Below are 17,394 nucleotides of genomic sequence, written 5' to 3'. Positions count from 1 at the left end.
GAGAGAAGGGTATAAGGGGAGGAGAGGGATGGAGGGAGAGCGTGAGGGGTATAAGGGGAGGAGAGGGAGGGAGAGAGAAGGGTATAAGGGGAGGAGAGGGAGGGAGAAAGTGAAGAGTATAAGGGGAGGAGAGGGAGGGAGAGAAGGGTATAAGGGGAGGAGAGGGAGGGAGAGAGAAGGGTATAAGGGGAGGAGAGGGAGCGAGAAAGTGAAGGGTATAAGGGGAGGAGAGGGAGGGAGAAAGTGAAGAGTATAAGGGGTGGAGAGGGAGGGAGGGAGAGAGAAGGGTATAAGGGGAGGAGAGGGATGGAGGGAGAGCGTGAGGGGTATAAGGGGAGGAGAGGGAGGGAGAGAGAAGGGTAGGGGAGGAGAGGGAGGTGAGAGAAGGGTATCAGGGGAGGAGAGGGAGGGAGAGGGAACCAGAGAAAGAAGGAGGGAGAGTGTGAAGGGTATCATGAGAGGAGAGAGAGGTTGAGACAAGGGTATTATGGGAGGAGAGAGAGGTAGAGACAAGGGTATTATGAGAGGAGAGAGGGAGAGAGAAGGGTATTATGGGAGGAGAGAGAGGAGAGGGAGGAGAGAGAAGGGTATTATGGGAGGAGAGAGAGGAGAGGGAGGGAGGGAGGGAGAGAGAACGGTATTATGGGAGGAGAGGGAGGTAGAGAGAAGGGTATTATGGGAGGAGAGGGAGGGAGAGAGAAGGGTATTATGGGAGGAGAGAGATGAGAGGGAGGGAGAGAGAAGGGTATTATGGGAGGAGAAAGAGGAGAGGGAGGGAGAGAGAAGGGTATTATGGGAGGAGAGAGAGGGAGAGAGAAGGGTATTATGGGAGAATAGAGAGGAGAGGGAGGGAGAGAGAATGATATTATGGGAGGAGAGAGAGGAGAGGGAGGGAGAGAGAAGGGTATTATGGGAGGAGAGAGAGGAGAGGGAGGGAGAGAGAAGGGTATTATGGGAGGAGAGAGAGGAGAGGGAGGGAGAGAGAAGGTTATTATGGGAGGAGAGAGAGGAGAGGGAGGGAGAGAGAAGGGTATTATGGGAGGAGAGAGAGGAGAGGGAGGGAGAGAGAAGGGTATTATGGGAGGAGAGAGAGGAGAGGGAGGGAGAGAGAAGGGTATTATGGGAGGAGAGAGAGGAGAGGGAGGGAGAGAGAAGGGTATTATGGGAGGAGATATAGGAGAGGGAGGGAGAGAGAAGGGTATTATGGGAGGAGAGAGAGGAGAGGGAGGGAGAGAGAAGGGTATTATGGGAGGAGAGGGACCAATTAAACAAAGATGAATATTTGAACTGGAGTCACCCTCTCTATCACTCTTTTCTATATCACTCTCTTTCTCTCTCTATTTTCTGTCTCTCTCTCTTTTCTGTCTCTTTCTCTCTCTCTTTTCTGTCTATCTCTCTCTCTCTCTCTCTTTTCTGTCCCTCTCTTTCGCTCTCTCTTTTCTGTCTCTTTCTCTCTCTTCTGTCTCTTTCTCTCTCTCTTTTTTGTCTCTCTCTCTCTCTCTCTCTCTCTCTCTCTCTCTCTCTCTCTCTCTCTCTCTCTCTCTCTCTCTCTCTCTCTCTCTCTTTTCTGTCTCTCTCTTTCGCTCTCTCTTTTCTGTCTCTCTCTCTCTCTTTTCTGTCTTTCTCTCTCTTTTCTGTCTCTCTCTCTTTTCTGTCTCTTTCTCTCTCTCTTTTCTGTATTTTTCTCTCTCTCTTTTCTGTCTCTTTCTCTCTTTCTTTTCTGTATTTTTCGCTCTCTCTTTTCTGTCTCTCTCTCTCTCTTTTTCTGTCTTTCTCTCTCTTTTCTGTCTCTCTCTCTTTTCTGTCTCTTTCTCTCTCTCTTTTCTGTATTTTTCGCTCTCTCTTTTCTGTCTCTCTCTCTCTCTTTTCTGTCTTTCTCTCTCTTTTCTGTCTCTCTCTCTTTTCTGTCTCTTTCTCTCTCTCTTTTCTGTATTTTTCGCTCTCTCTTTTCTGTCTCTCTCTCTCTCTTTTCTGTCTTTCTCTCTCTTTTCTGTCTCTCTCTCTTTTCTGTCTTTCTCTCTCTTTTCTGTCTCTCTCTCTTTTCTGTCTCTCTCTCTCTCTTTTCTGTCTTTCTCTCTCTTTTCTGTCTCTCTCTCTTTTCTGTCTCTTTCTCTCTCTCTTTTCTGTATTTTTCTCTCTCTCTTTTCTGTCTCTCTCTCTCTTTTTTTCTGTCTTTCTTTCTTTTCTGTCTCTCTCTCTCTTCTGTCTCTTTCTCTCTCTTTTCTGTCTTTTTCTCTCTCTTTTTCTGTCTCTCTCTCTCTTTTTCTGTCTTTCTCTCTCTTTCTGTCTCTCTCTCTTTTTTCTGTCTTTCTCTCTTTTTCTGTCTCTCTCTCTGTTCTGTTCTTTCTCTCTCTTTCTGTATTTTTCTCTCTCTCTTTTCTGTCTCTTTCTCTCTTTCTTTTCTGTATTTTTCGCTCTCTCTTTTCTGTCTCTCTCTCTCTTTTTCTGTCTTTCTCTCTCTTTTCTGTCTCTCTCTCTTTTCTGTCTCTTCTCTCTCTTTTCTGTATTTTTCTCTCTTTTGTCTCTCTCTCTCTCTTTTCTGTCTTTCTCTCTCTTTTCTGTCTCTCTCTCTTTCTGTCTCTTTCTCTCTCTCTTTTCTGTATTTTCTCTCTCTCTTTTCTGTCTCTCTCTCTCTTTTTCTGTCTTTCTCTCTTTTTCTGTCTCTCTCTCTTTTCTGTCTTTCTCTCTCTTTTCTGTCTCTCTCTCTTTTCTGTCTCTCTCTCTCTCTTTTCTGTCTTTCTCTCTCTTTTCTGTCTCTCTCTCTTTTCTGTCTCTTTCTCTCTCTCTTTTCTGTCTCTTTCTCTCTCTCTTTTCTGTATTTTTCTCTCTTTTCTGTCTCTCTCTTTTTCTGTCTCTCTCTCTTTTCTGTCTCTCTCTCTTTCTGTATCTTTCTCTCTCTGTCTTTCTGTCTCTTTCTGTCTCTCTTTTTCTGTCTCTTTCTCTCTTTTTTCTGTCTCTTTCTCTCTTTTTTTTCTGTCTCTTTCTCTCTTCTTTTCTGTATTTTTCGCTCTCTCTTTTCTGTCTCTCTCTCTCTCTTTTCTGTCTTTCTCTCTCTTTTCTGTCTCTCTCTCTTTTCTGTCTCTTTCTCTCTCTCTTTTCTGTATTTTTCGCTTTCTCTTTTCTGTCTCTCTCTCTCTCTTTTCTGTCTTTCTCTCTCTTTTCTGTCTCTCTCTCTTTTCTGTCTCTTTCTCTCTCTCTTTTCTGTATTTTTCGCTCTCTTTTTCTGTCTCTCTCTCTCTTTTTCTGTCTTTCTCTCTCTTTTCTGTCTCTCTCTCTTTTCTGTCTTTCTCTCTCTTTCTGTCTCTCTCTTTTTCTGTCTCTCTCTCTCTTTTTCTGTCTTTCTCTCTTTTCTGTCTCTCTCTCTTTTCTGTCTCTTTCTCTCTCTCTTTCTGTATTTTTCTCTCTCTCTTTTCTGTCTCTTTCTCTCTCTCTTTTTTTCTGTCTCTTTCTCTCTTTCTTTTCTGTCTCTTTCTCTCTTTCTTTTCTGTCTCTTTCTCTCTCTCTTTTCTGTCTTTTTCGCTCTCTCTTTTCTGTCTCTCTTCTCTCTTTTCTGTCTTTCTTTCTTTTCTGTCTCTCTCTTTTCTGTCTCTTTCTCTCTCTTTTTTCTGTATTTTTCGCTCTCTCTTTTCTGTCTCTTCTCTCTCTTTTCTGTCTTTCTCTCTCTTTTCTGTCTCTTTCTCTCTCTTTTTCTGTATTTTTCTCTCTCTTTTCTGTCTCTCTCTCTCTCTTTTCTGTCTTTCTTTCTCTGTCTCTCTTTTTCTGTCTTTCTCTCTCTTTTCTGTCTCTCTCTTTTCTGTCTCTCTCTCTCTTTTTCTGTCTTTCTCTCTCTTTTCTGTCTCTCTCTTTTCTGTCTCTTTCTCTCTCTCTTTTCTGTATTTTTCTCTCTCTCTTTTCTGTCTCTTTCTCTCTCTCTTTTCTGTCTCTTTCTCTCTCTCTTTTCTGTCTCTTTCTCTCTTTCTTTTCTGTCTCTCTCTCTCTTTTTTCTGTCTCTTTCTCTCTCTCTTTTCTGTCTCTTTTTCTCTCTTTTTCTGTCTCTTTCTCTCTTTCTTTTCTGTCTTTTCTCTCTCTCTTTTCTGTCTCTTTCTCTCTTTCTTTCTCTGTCTCTTTCTCTCTTTCTTTTCTGTCTCTTTCTCTCTCTCTTTTCTGTCTCTTTCTCTCTTTCTTTCTGTCTCTTTCTCTCTCTCTTTTCTGTCTCTTTCTCTCTTTCTTTTCTGTCTCTTTCTCTCTCTCTTTTCTGTCTCTTTCTCTCTTTCTTTTCTGTCTCTTTCTCTCTCTCTTTTCTGTCTCTTTCTCTCTTTCTTTTCTGTCTCTTTCTCTCTCTTTTCTGTCTCTTTCTCTCTTTCTTTTCTGTCTCTTTCTCTCTCTCTTTTCTGTCTCTTTCTCTCTCTCTTTTCTGTCTCTTTCTCTCTTTCTTTTCTGTCTCTTTCTCTCTCTCTTTTCTGTCTCTTTCTCTCTTTCTTTTCTGTCTCTTTCTCTCTCTCTTTTCTGTCTTTTCTCTCTCTTTTCTGTCTCTTTCTTTTCTTTTCTGTCTCTTTCTCTCTCTCTTTTCTGTCTCTTTCTGTCTCTTTCTGTCTCTTTCTCTTTTCTTTTTCTGTCTCTTTCTCTCTCTCTTTTCTGTCTCTTTCTCTCTTTCTTTCTGTCTCTTTCTCTCTCTCTTTTCTGTCTCTTTCTCTCTTTCTTTTCTGTCTCTTTCTCTCTCTCTTTTCTGTCTCTTTCTCTCTTTCTTTTCTGTCTCTTTCTCTCTCTCTTTTCTGTATTTTTCGCTCTCTCTTTTCTGTCTCTCTCTCTCTCTTTTCTGTCTTTCTCTCTCTTTTCTGTCTCTCTCTCTTTTCTGTCTCTTTCTCTCTCTCTTTTCTGTATTTTTCGCTCTCTCTTTTCTGTCTCTCTCTCTCTCTTTTCTGTCTTTCTCTCTCTTTTCTGTCTCTCTCTCTTTTCTGTCTCTTTCTCTCTCTCTTTTCTGTATTTTTCGCTCTCTCTTTTCTGTCTCTCTCTCTCTCTTTTCTGTCTTTCTCTCTCTTTTCTGTCTCTCTCTCTTTTCTGTCTTTCTCTCTCTTTTCTGTCTCTCTCTCTTTTCTGTCTCTCTCTCTCTCTTTTCTGTCTTTCTCTCTCTTTTCTGTCTCTCTCTCTTTTCTGTCTCTTTCTCTCTCTCTTTTCTGTATTTTTCTCTCTCTCTTTTCTGTCTCTTTCTCTCTCTCTTTTCTGTCTCTTTCTCTCTCTCTTTTCTGTCTCTTTCTCTCTTTCTTTTCTGTCTCTTTCTCTCTCTCTTTTCTGTCTCTTTCTCTCTTTCTTTTCTGTCTCTTTCTCTCTCTCTTTTCTGTCTCTTTCTCTCTTTCTTTTCTGTCTCTTTCTCTCTTTTTTCTGTCTCTTTCTCTCTCTCTTTTCTGTCTTTTCTCTCTCTTTTCTGTCTCTTCTCTTTTCTTTCTTCTCTTTCTCTCTTTTTCTGTCTCTTTCTCTCTGTCTCTTTCTCTCTCTCTTTCTGTCTCTCTCTCTCTGTCTTTTCTGTCTCTTTTTTCTGTCTCTCTCTTTTTTCTGTCTCTTTCTCTCTCTTTTTCTGTCTCTTTCTCTCTTTTTTCTGTCTCTTTCTCTCTCTCTTTTCTGTCTCTTTCTCTCTCTTTTGTCTGTCTCTCTCTCTGTCTCTTTCTCTCTTTTTCTGTCTTTCTCTCTCTTTTCTGTCTCTTTCTCTCTCTTTTCTGTCTTTTTCTCTCTCTTTTCTGTCTCTCTCTCTCTCTTTTCTTTTTCTCTCTCTTTTCTGTCTCTCTCTCTTTTTCTGTCTCTCTTTTTCTGTCTGTCTTTCTCTCTCTTTTCTGTCTTTCTCTCTCTTTTCTGTCTCTCTCTCTCTTTTTCTGTCTTTTCTCTCTCTCTTTTCTGTCTCTTTCTCTCTTTTTCTGTCTCTTTCTCTCTCTCTTTTCTGTCTCTTTCTCTCTCTTTCTCTGTCTTTTTCTCTCTTTCTGTCTCTTCTCTTTTCTGTCTCTTTCTCTCTCTCTTTTCTGTCTCTTTCTCTCTCTCTTTTCTGTCTCTCTCTCTTTCTGTCTGTCTCTTTTCTGTCTTTCTCTTTTCTGTCTCTTTCTCTCTCTTTCTCTCTTTTTCTGTCTTTTCTCTCTCTTTTCTGTCTCTCTTCTCTCTCTGTCTCTCTTTCTGTCTCTTTCTCTCTTCTTTTCTGTCTTTCTCTTTTTCTGTGTCTCTTTCTCTCTTCTTTTCTGTCTTTCTCTCTCTTTCTGTCTCTCTCTTTCTGTCTCTTTCTCTCTTTTTTCTGTCTCTTTCTCTCTCTCTTTTCTGTATTTTCTCTCTTTTCTGTCTCTCTCTCTTTCTGTCTTTCTCTCTCTTTTTCTGTCTCTTCTCTTTCTGTCTCTCTTCTCTCTTTTTCTGTCTTTTCTCTCTTTTCTGTCTCTTTTCTCTGTCTCTTTCTCTCTCTTTTTCTGTCTCTGTCTCTCTCTCTTTTCTGTCTCTTTCTCTCTCTCTTTTCTGTATTTTTCGCTCTCTCTTTTCTGTCTCTCTCTCTCTCTTTTCTGTCTTTCTCTCTCTTTTCTGTCTCTCTCTCTTTTCTGTCTCTTTCTCTCTCTCTTTTCTGTATTTTTCGCTCTCTCTTTTCTGTCTCTCTCTCTCTTTTTTCTGTCTTTCTCTCTCTTTTCTGTCTCTCTCTCTTTTCTTTTCTGTCTCTTTCTCTCTCTTTTTCTGTATTTTCTCTCTTTTCTGTCTCTCTCTCTCTCTTTTCTGTCTTTCTCTCTCTTTTCTGTCTCTCTCTCTTTCTGTCTTTCTCTCTTTTTCTGTCTCTTTCTCTCTCTTTTTCTGTTTTTTCTCTCTCTCTTTCTGTCTCTTTCTCTCTTTTTTCTGTCTCTTTCTCTCTCTTTTTCTGTCTCTTTCTCTCTTTCTTTTCTGTCTCTTTCTCTCTCTCTTTTCTGTCTCTTTCTCTCTTTCTTTTCTGTCTCTTTCTCTCTCTCTTTTCTGTCTCTTTCTCTCTCTCTTTTCTGTCTCTTTCTCTCTTTCTTTTCTGTCTCTTTCTCTCTCTCTTTTCTGTCTTTTTCTTTTCTGTCTCTTTCTCTCTCTCTTTTCTGTCTCTTTTCTGTCTCTCTCTTTTCTGTCTCTTTTTCTCTCTCTTTTCTGTATTTTCTGTCTCTTTCTCTCTCTCTTTTCTGTCTCTTTCTCTTTTCTGTCTCTCTTTTTCTGTCTCTTTCTCTCTCTCTTTTCTGTCTTTTCTCTCTCTCTTTTCTCTCTCTCTCTCTTTGTCTTTCTCTCTCTTTCTGTCTCTCTCTTTTCTGTCTCTTTCTCTCTTTCTGTCTCTCTCTCTTTTTCTGTCTCTCTCTTTTCTGTCTTTCTCTCTCTTTTCTGTCTTTTCTCTCTCTTTTCTGTCTCTCTCTTTTCTGTCTCTTTCTCTCTCTCTTTTCTGTCTCTTTCTCTCTCTCTTTTCTGTATTTTCTCTCTCTCTTTTCTGTCTCTCTCTCTTTTCTGTCTCTTTCTCTCTCTCTTTTCTGTCTCTTTCTCTCTTTCTTTTCTGTCTCTTTCTCTCTTTCTTTTCTGTCTCTTTCTCTCTCTCTTTTCTGTCTCTTTCTCTCTTTCTTTTCTGTCTCTTTCTCTCTCTCTTTTCTGTCTCTTTCTCTCTTTCTTTTCTGTCTCTTTCTCTCTCTCTCTGTCTGCTTTCTGATATCTCTTCATCTCAACTCTCAAAACACACATACACACAGATGGCAAATCAATAAATGAAATCATTGATTTATGAAAGACTGTTTGAGCATCCTTCCCTCCTCTCCCCTCTCTCCAGGTGTCAGTCGTAAGGTGGTCTATTCTCTGGCCAACTCTGCCGGCGGCTTCTTCTCCATCGACAAGTCCTCCGGTATCGTTGTGCTGGAACGTATCCTGGACCGCGAACAGCAACCGTCCTACATGATCACGGTCAGAGCGTCCGACCAGGGCTCTCCTGTCCGCCTGTCCTCCCTGGTCAACGTAACCGTCACAGTCCTGGACATTAATGACAACCCGCCGGTGTTTGAGCGGCGTGACCACCTCGCCACCGTGCCAGAGGACGTGGGGTTAGGGACGGAGGTGCTGAGAGTGTACGCAGCCAGTAAGGACATTGGAACTAACGCTGAGATCACCTATAGTATCCGCTCAGGCAACGAGCACGGAAAGTTCCACATACACCCCCTCACTGGTGAGTTCCCATTTGCAGAATATAAAGTGTCAATGTATGTCTTTGTTAGCACATTTGTGTTACAGACTTGTACATGGTGTTAGAAGTAGGATATCTACCTCCCTGTTGAACTCTCTCTCTCTCTGTGTACCAGGTGCCATCTCAGTGTCTAAGCCTCTGGACTTTGAGATGTGTAAAGACTACTTCCTCACTGTGGAGGCCAGAGACGGTGGAACACCGCCCCTAAGTGCCATAACCATGGTAAACATCAACCTGACAGACGTCAATGACAATGCACCCATGTTCAGCCGAGACGTCTACACCACTGTCGTATCCGAAGACGCAACCATCGGAGAGTCCGTCGTCAAGGTATGTCCAGTTGGCTCTTTAAACTGGACTGGTTGAGCCATGTTTCCCTGACCTCTCCAGCAGTGCCCCCAATTGGGTTGCACTCATTTTCTGGTACCAACACACCTGATTCATTTTGAACTGAAGTTGAACTGGATAGGAGTACTTGAGTGTGTGCGTGTGCGTGTGTGTGTGTGCGTGTGTGTGTCTTACTGTGTGTGTGCGTTGGAGAGACCCTGCCTAACCCCCTCTCCTCCTCCACCTCAAGCTGACAGCTGAGGACGTAGACAGTCAGGCGAATGGGGATATCCTCTACTCCATCGTCAGTGGCGACAAAGAGAACCAGTTCTTCATAGACCCTCTCTCTGGCATGGTGAAGGTCAACAAACAGCTGGACAGAGAGACGGTGAGCACACACACACACACACACATATGCACATATATACACACACACACACACACACACACACACACACACACACACACACACACACACACACACACACACACACACACACACACACACACACACACACACACACACACACACACACACACACACACACACACACACACACACACACACACACACACACACACATATGCACATATATACACACACACACAGGTACACACATGTACACACACATGTACACACTCACAGGTACACACATGTACACACACATGTACACACTCACAGGTACACACATGTACACACACATGTACACACTCACAGGCACACACACAGATACACACACACAAACAAACCAACTCTACAGCCAATAAAACCACAACATGAACACTAATAACAATGACTGTCTTTGACACGCACACTGCAACATCACCATCACAAACACCCCCGTCATCATCCCCCTGCAGCTAGCCACCTCCTCCTGACCGTTTCTCTCATGGAGGTTGTCCTCTAATTATAGAGTGGGGGCATGGCATCCCATCCCTCCTCTTCCCAAGCTGCCTTCTTCCCTCTCTTTTCTTCCCTGGAGTGCTTGAAGAGTTCCGAGTGTGCCTTCCAATTCCCGTCATAAAAAATTCATGAGTGTGGTCCGTGATAGTGCAGAGAGCGTATCTGATCACAGTCCAAAGAGAACGCCTGGGCTTGTGGGAGATGATAGAGCTGAGGAAAGTGTGTTTGGGTTATCAGAAAGAGCTCAGCCCTGTGTGTGTGTGTGTGTGTGTGTGTGTGTGTGTGTGTGTGTGTGTGTGTGTGTGTGTGTGTGTGTGTGTGTGTGTGTGTGTGTGTGTGTGTGTGTGTGTGTGTGTGTGTGTGTGTGTGTGTGTGTGTGTGTGTGTGTGTGTGTGTGTGTGTGGTGTGTGTGCATACTTGCGCGCGCGGCGTCTTCACACACTCATTTCCATATAGGTTATTCTCATTGACTCTCCTGAGCACCACTGTGGTTGTTTATTGTGGTTTCTTTTTTAATTTCTCAGAATGAGAGGCTGTTGTTTTTTCTGCTGTGTTTAGTTAGGTTGTTTGTACAAAGCAATATGTGGAGGCACACAGTAGAGAATAAGGTGTGTGTGTGGGTGGGTGTGTGTGTTTGTGTGTGTGTGTGTGTGTGTGTGTGTGTGTGTGTGTGTGTGTGTGTGTGTGTGTGTGTGTGTGTGTGTGTGTGTGTGTGTGTGTGTGTGTGTGTGTGTGTGTGTGTGTGTGTGTGTGTGTGTGTGTGTGTGTGTGTGTGTGTGTGTGTGTGTTCCTGCGTGGGCGTGTGTGTGTCTTCAGTCCCTAAGCTAGTAAATACTGTCTACCTGAGATAGCCTTGACAGTGTTCCCTCAGGCACACTCTTCAAAAAAGGTACTATCTAGAAACTAAAAGGGTTCTTCGGCTGTCCCCCTAGAAGAACCATTTAAAAACAAATGTTTTGTTTCCCGGTAGAATCTTCTTGGGTTCCATGTAGAACTCTTTCCACAGGGTACTACATGGAACCAAAAAGGGTTATTCTATGTCGACAGTCGAATAACTATTTTGGAAACCTTTTTTCTTAGAGTGAATCTGAGAGACAGAGACAGAAACCCAGGGTTCGTGCTTGGTAGGACACGCCAGGAATGTGTCAGTCACAGGAGTGTGTTTAAGAGGATCAAAGGATGCGCCCACAACCAATCACAACACACTTAATCAGTGCCGTTAGATCCTTGTTTTGTTTACTGATATTCAAGGGGTACCAAATTATGAGGATGCATATCCAGAGGATATTTGATTAGGGACTTGTCATCATTGGTTAATATGTGGTGAATTTGATTTGCATGGAAATTGCTGCGTTTGATTTTCTCGATCCTGTTATAATTATCAGGAATGAAATTATTAAAATGTTTCTCAACGTAAAGTTTCAAGGGAAAACATGTTTTTTCTTCTGTAGGTGTCTGGTTACTCTCTGGCGGTCAGGGCTCTGGACAGTGGTGTTCCGCCCATGTCGTCAACGGTGATGGTCAACATCGACATCTCAGACATCAACGACAGCCCGCCTACTTTCACCCCGGCCAATCTCACCACTGTCATACAGGTGCTGTTTCTCACATGATTGCCCACTCTGATGGCCAATGAACTTCATACACACTTACATCCACATAGACATAGATATTCACACACATATCCCCTCTTACAGGAGAAGCGCGCACACACACACACTCCGTCTTGAATCTGTCTCATTTCCCTTCTTGTATTGTCCAATCACAGGAGAATAAGCCCATCGGCACTAGCATTCTCCAGCTGTCCGTCATAGACCAGGACTCCTCCCATAACGGCCCACCCTTTGAGTTCCGCATCTTATCAGGGAATGAAGGTGGAGAGTTTACACTGGAGTGGGATGGAACTCTGCTAGCTAATCAGGTGTTTAGGAGGGACTTGGCCACAGAGTATGTCATCCAGGTCCAGGTAAGAAGACCATTTTACATCATCTCTACTGTTAGTGTTAACACCATGTCTTATAACCAGCTGGTCAACCCTGTTAGTGTTAGCACCATGTCTTATAACCAGCTGGTCAACCCTGTTACTGTTAGCACCATGTCTTATAACCAGCTGGTCAACCCTGTTACTGTTAGCACCATGTCTTATAACCAGCTGGTCAACCCTGTTACTGTTAACACCATGTCTTATAACCAGCTGGTCAACCCTGTTACTGTTAACACCATGTCTTATAACCAGCTGGTCAACCCTGTTACTGTTAACACCATGTCTTATAACCAGCTGGTCAACCCTGTTACTGTTAGCACCATGTCTTATAACCAGCTGGTCAACCCTGTTACTGTTAACACCATGTCTTATAACCATAACCAGCTGGTGGTCAACCCTGTTACTGTTAACACCATGTCATATAACCAGCTGGTCAACCCTGTTACTGTTAACACCATGTCTTATAACCAGCTGGTCAACCCTGTTACTGTTAGCACCATGTCTTATAACCAGCTGGTCAACCCTGTCTGTCTTAACCAGCTGGTCAACCCTGTTACTGTTAACACCATGTCTTATAACCAGCTGGTCAACCCTGTTACTGTTAACACCATGTCATATAACCAGCTGGTCAACCCTGTTACTGTTAACACCATGTCTTATAACCAGCTGGTCAACCCTGTTAGTGTTAGCACCATGTCTTATAACCAGCTGGTCAACCCTGTTAGTGTTAGCACCATGTCTTATAACCAGCTGGTCAACCCTGTTAGTGTTAGCACCATGTCTTATAACCAGCTGGTCAACCCTGTTAGTGTTAACACCAGGTCTACAACCAGCGTGTCAACCCTGTTAGTGTCAACACCAGGTCTACAACCAGCGTGTCAACCCTGTTAGTGTTAACACCAGGTCTACAACCAGCGTGTCAACCCTGTTAGTGTCAACACCAGGTCTTACAACCATGCTATCAACCCTTGTGTTAGCAATGGCTCTGTTAGTTACTAAATCACACATGGGGTTACATTGGCAACCCTCTTAGTGTTAACACCAGGTCTACAACCAGCGTGTCAACCCTGTTAAACCCTTGTCAACCCTGCTTCTCCCCTGTTAGTGTCAACTCTTACCCAGCTGTCTGTGTTACTAAATCCTCCAGGTAAGGGACTCAGGTAAGCCCCGTCTGTTAGTGTTAGCACCATGTCTTATAACCAGCTGGTCAACCCTCACATGTCTTATAACCAGCTGGTCAACCCTGTTAGTGTTAACACCAGGTCTACAACCAGTCCTCCTCTTCTACCCTGACTGTGCGTGTGATTGAGGAGAGCCTTCACCGGCCCGTAGCACTTCCCCTGGAGGTCCACATCATTACCATGGAGGACGAGTTTCCTGGAGGAGTCATCGGCCAGCTGCACGCCACTGACGCAGACCCCTACGATGCCCTGACCTTCGGCCACGCCCCTCCGTCTCAACGCTCCCTCTTTAAGATCAGTCCGAGAGACGGTAAGATCATAGCCCTGGGCGGCCTGGACGCCGGTCGCTACTCCCTCAACGCTAGCGTGAGTGACGGACGCTTCGCCGTACCCGTGGCTGTGAGCGTGCATGTGGAGCAGGCATCGCCAGAGATGCTGCGCGAGGCGGTGACGGTGCGTTTTGAGAGTGTGCAACCCCACGACTTCGTGGCAACACATCTAAAAAACGTGGTGAAAGTTCTGAAGGTTGCCGCGGCAACGCAGAAGCAGGACGTGTTGCATGTGCTCAGTCTGCAGCCCGTTGGCGGGACCAGCCAGCTGGATCTGCTGGTTGCCGTGGAGACGGCTGGGGGAGGGTTCTACAAGGCAGCGTACCTGACCCAGAAGCTGAGCGCCTCCCGGAGGCAGCTGGAGGAAGTGCTGAGGGTGTCGGCCATCTTGGATAAGAACTGTTCTGGGCTTGAGTGTCGTGGGGCCCAGTGTGAGCAGAGCATTGTGTTGGACTCTCACGCTCTCATCACCTACAGCACACCCAGGGTTAGCTTTGTGTCACCACGCTTCCACAGGACCACCCGCTGCACATGCACTGGTGAGGACCTGCACCCACAGTTATGCTACACCCATGTATCATATCAATGTCAATGCTTCGTGATGCACTCACATACTCATACAGCAACATACACACAAACTAGAGTGTCACAAAGCATCCTTTAGAGAGCTGTACATTAGGCATAGACATTGTTGACGTGTGCATGATCTGCACTGTAACAACCACTCTGTCTGATTGTATAAATACTATAATGATAAAAATCTGATGGCATCTTGAGTGTGTATCTGACCCCTGGGATTAGACAGATCCCCCAGTAGATTGAATTAGCATGTTGTGGCTAACGTGATTAGCACGTCTCCTGGGGACAGAGGATTTGGCTGCCTCTACTCTGAATAACCCTAAATGAACTTGTCCTCTCTTGCTCTCTTTATTCATCTGTTCTTTTCTTCCTTTCTCTCGTTTCACACTTCTCGTTCCCTTCCTCCTTCTATCCTCTGTCTTCTGTCTCACTCTGTTTCACACTTCTCGTTCCCTTCCTCCTTCTATCCTCTGTCTTCTGTCTCACTCTGTTTCACACCCTCTCCTTCTCTTCGCTTTTCCTTTCATGTTGTTAACCTTTCCCCCTTCCTCCCTCTCTCTCAATCCCTTAATCTCTCCCCTCCTGTCTCTTTCTACCTCCCCATTTCCCTCACTCTCCCTTTCCCTCTCCCTCTTTCGCCCTCGCCCTCGCCCTCTCTCTCTCTCTCTCTCTCTCTCTCTCTCTCTCTCTCTCTCTTCTCTCTCTCTCTCTCTCTCTCTCTCTCTCTCTCTCTCTCTCTCTCTCTCTCTCTCTCTCTCTCTCTCTCTCTCTCTCTCTCTCTCTCTCTCTCTCTCTCTCTCTCTCTCTCTCTCTCCCTCCTCTCTCTCCATCAGATGGTAGCTGTTCCCCAACCTCAGAGTTGTGTGATGAGCAGCCCTGCCCAGGAGACATGCAGTGTGTGGGCACAGAGGGCACCAGAGTACCGTACGCCTGCCAGTGTCCACCAGGGAAACTAGGAGAGTGTGCAGGTGCTTCTGAATGTTTGGATCCTTTGTAAATGTGGTGTAATTTGTGGATGCAAATAGAAAATTCCAAATGTGTTCAATTGTGTATGTGTGTATGTGCTCTGACTCTGCATATCTTTGTGTGTGTGTATGTGCTCTGACTCTGCATATCTTTGTGTGTGTGTATGTGCTCTGACTCTGCATATCTTTGTGTGTGTGTATGTGCTCTGACTCTGCATATCTTTGTGTGTGTGTATGTGCTCTGACTCTGCATATCTTTGTGTGTGTGTATGTGCTCTGACTCTGCATATCTTTGTGTGTGTATGTGCTCTGACTCTGCATATCTTTGTGTGTGTGTATGTGCTCTGACTCTGCATATCTTTGTGTGTGTGTGTGTACATTCTCTGACTCTGCATATATGTGTGTGTGTGTGTGTACATTCTCTGACTCTGCATATATGTGTGTGTGTGTGTGTATGTGCTCTGACTCTGCATATATTTGTGTATGTGTGTATGTGCTCTGACTCTGCATATCTTTGTGTGTGTGTGTGTATGTGCTCTGACTCTGCATATATTTGTGTGTGTGTGTGTATGTGCTCTGACTCTGCATATCTTTGTGTGTGTGTATGTGCTCTGACTCTGCATATCTTTGTGTGTGTGTGTATGTGTACATTCTCTGACTCTGCATATCTTTGTGTGTGTGTGTGTATGTGCTCTGACTCTGCATATCTTTGTGTGTGTGTGTATGTGCTCTGACTCTGCATATATTTGTGTATGTGTGTATGTGCTCTGACTCTGCATATCTTTGTGTGTGTGTGTATGTGCTCTGACTCTGCATATCTTTGTGTGTGTGTGTGTGTATGTGCTCTGACTCTGCATATCTTTGTGTGTGTGTGTGTACATTCTCTGACTCTGCATATCTTTGTGTGTGTGTGTATGTGCTCTGACTCTGCATATCTTTGTGTGTGTGTGTGTGTATGTGCTCTGACTCTGCATATCTTTGTGTGTGTGTGTGTGTATGTGCTCTGACTCTGCATATCTTTGTGTGTGTGTATGTGCTCTGACTCTGCATATCTTTGTGTGTGTGTGTGTGTGTGTGTGTGTGTGTGTGTGTGTGTGTGTGTGTGTGTGTGTGTGTGTGTGTGTGTGTGTGTGTGTGTGTGTGTGTGTGTGTGTGTGTGTGTGTGTGTGTGTGTGTGTGTGTGTGTGTGTACAGGTCACACGTCTCTGAGTTTCTCAGGGAACAGCTATATCAAGTATAAAGTGTCTGATGGAGGAAGGACAGGAGAGATGAAGCTGGGACTAAGAATCAGAACTCTTCAGAGCAGAGGAATCATCATGTACACACACTCTGACCCCTGCACCATACTGAAGGTACCCACACACACTCTGACCCCTGCACTATACTGAAGGTACCCACACACACTCTGACCCCTGCACCATACTGAAGGTACCCACACACACTCTGACCCCTGCACTATACTGAAGGTACCCACACACACACTGACCCCTGCACTATACTGAAGGTACCCACACACACACTGACCCCTGCACTATACTGAAGGTACCCACACACACACTGACCCCTGCACTATACTGAAGGTACCCACACACACACTGACCCCTGCACTATACTGAAGGTACCCACACACACACTGACCCCTGCACTATACTGAAGGTACCCACACACACTCTGACCCCTGCACTATACTGAAGGTACCCACACACACACTGACCCCTGCACCATACTGAAGGTACCCACACACACTCTGACCCCTGCACCATACTGAAGGTACCCACACACACTCTGACCCCTGCACTATACTGAATGTACCCACACACACTCTGACCCCTGCACTATACTGAAGGTACCCACACACACACTGACCCCTGCACTATACTGAAGGTACCCACACACACTCTGACCCCTGCACTATACTGAAGGTACCCACACACACTCTGACCCCTGCACTATACTGAATGTACCCACACATACTCTGACCCCTGCACTATACTGAATGTACCCACACACACTCTGACCCCTGCACTATACTGAATGTACCCACACACACTCTGACCCCTGCACTATACTGAATGTACCCACACACACTCTGACCCCTGCACTATACTGAAGGTACCCACACACACTCTGACCCCTGCACTATACTGAAGGTACCCACACACACACTGACCCCTGCACTATACTGAAGGTACCCACACACACTCTGACCCCTGCACTATACTGAATGTACCCACACACACTCTGACCCCTGCACTATACTGAAGGTACCCACACACACTCTGACCCCTGCACCATACTGAATGTACCCACACACACTCTGACCCCTGCACTATACTGAATGTACCCACACACACTCTGACCCCTGCACTATACTGAATGTACCCACACACACTCTGACCCCTGCACTATACTGAAGGTACCCACACACACACTGACCCCTGCACTATACTGAAGGTACCCACACACACACTGACCCCTGCACTATACTGAAGGTACCCACACACACACTGACCCCTGCACCATACTGAATGTACCAACACACACACACAATGACCCCTGCACTATACTGAATGTACCAACACACACACACACTGACCCCTGCACTATACTGAAGGTACCCACACACACACTGACCCCTGCACTATACTGAAGGTACCCACACACACTCTGACCCCTGCACTATACTGAAGGTACCCACACACACTGACCCCTGCACTATACTGAAGATACCCACACACACTCTGACCCCTGCACCATACTGAAGGTACCCACACACACTCTGACCCCTGCACTATACTGAAGGTACCCACACACACTCTGACCCCTGCACTATACTGAAGGTACCCACACACACTCTGACCCCTGCACTATACTGAAGGTACCCACACACACACTCTGACCCCTGCACTATACTGAAGGTACCCACACACACTCTGACCCCTGCACCATACTGAAGGTACC

The 17,394-nt window shown here is 45.0% G+C and overlaps 1 protein-coding gene across 1 annotated transcript in view; it reads left to right on the top strand.

Annotated features, from left to right (window-relative positions):
- LOC123992578 (protocadherin Fat 3-like) overlaps positions 1-17,394 on the top strand; it is a 350,119-nt gene that overhangs the window by 314,338 nt on the left and 18,387 nt on the right. Inside the window, exons 15-23 of the mRNA XM_046293819.1 lie at positions 7,757-8,146; positions 8,280-8,494; positions 8,742-8,879; positions 10,847-10,990; positions 11,164-11,361; positions 12,527-12,553; positions 12,654-13,428; positions 14,302-14,436; positions 15,628-15,785. Coding sequence (XP_046149775.1) covers positions 7,757-8,146; positions 8,280-8,494; positions 8,742-8,879; positions 10,847-10,990; positions 11,164-11,361; positions 12,527-12,553; positions 12,654-13,428; positions 14,302-14,436; positions 15,628-15,785 — 2,180 coding nt within the window. The remainder of the gene's footprint in view (positions 1-7,756; positions 8,147-8,279; positions 8,495-8,741; positions 8,880-10,846; positions 10,991-11,163; positions 11,362-12,526; positions 12,554-12,653; positions 13,429-14,301; positions 14,437-15,627; positions 15,786-17,394) is intronic.

The sequence above is a fragment of the Oncorhynchus gorbuscha genome, linkage group LG13 (assembly GCF_021184085.1).
Source record: "Oncorhynchus gorbuscha isolate QuinsamMale2020 ecotype Even-year linkage group LG13, OgorEven_v1.0, whole genome shotgun sequence".
Lineage (NCBI taxonomy): Eukaryota > Metazoa > Chordata > Actinopteri > Salmoniformes > Salmonidae > Oncorhynchus > Oncorhynchus gorbuscha.
Note: the sequence above shows the minus strand (reverse complement) of the source record. Positions and strands in the feature narration are given on the sequence as shown.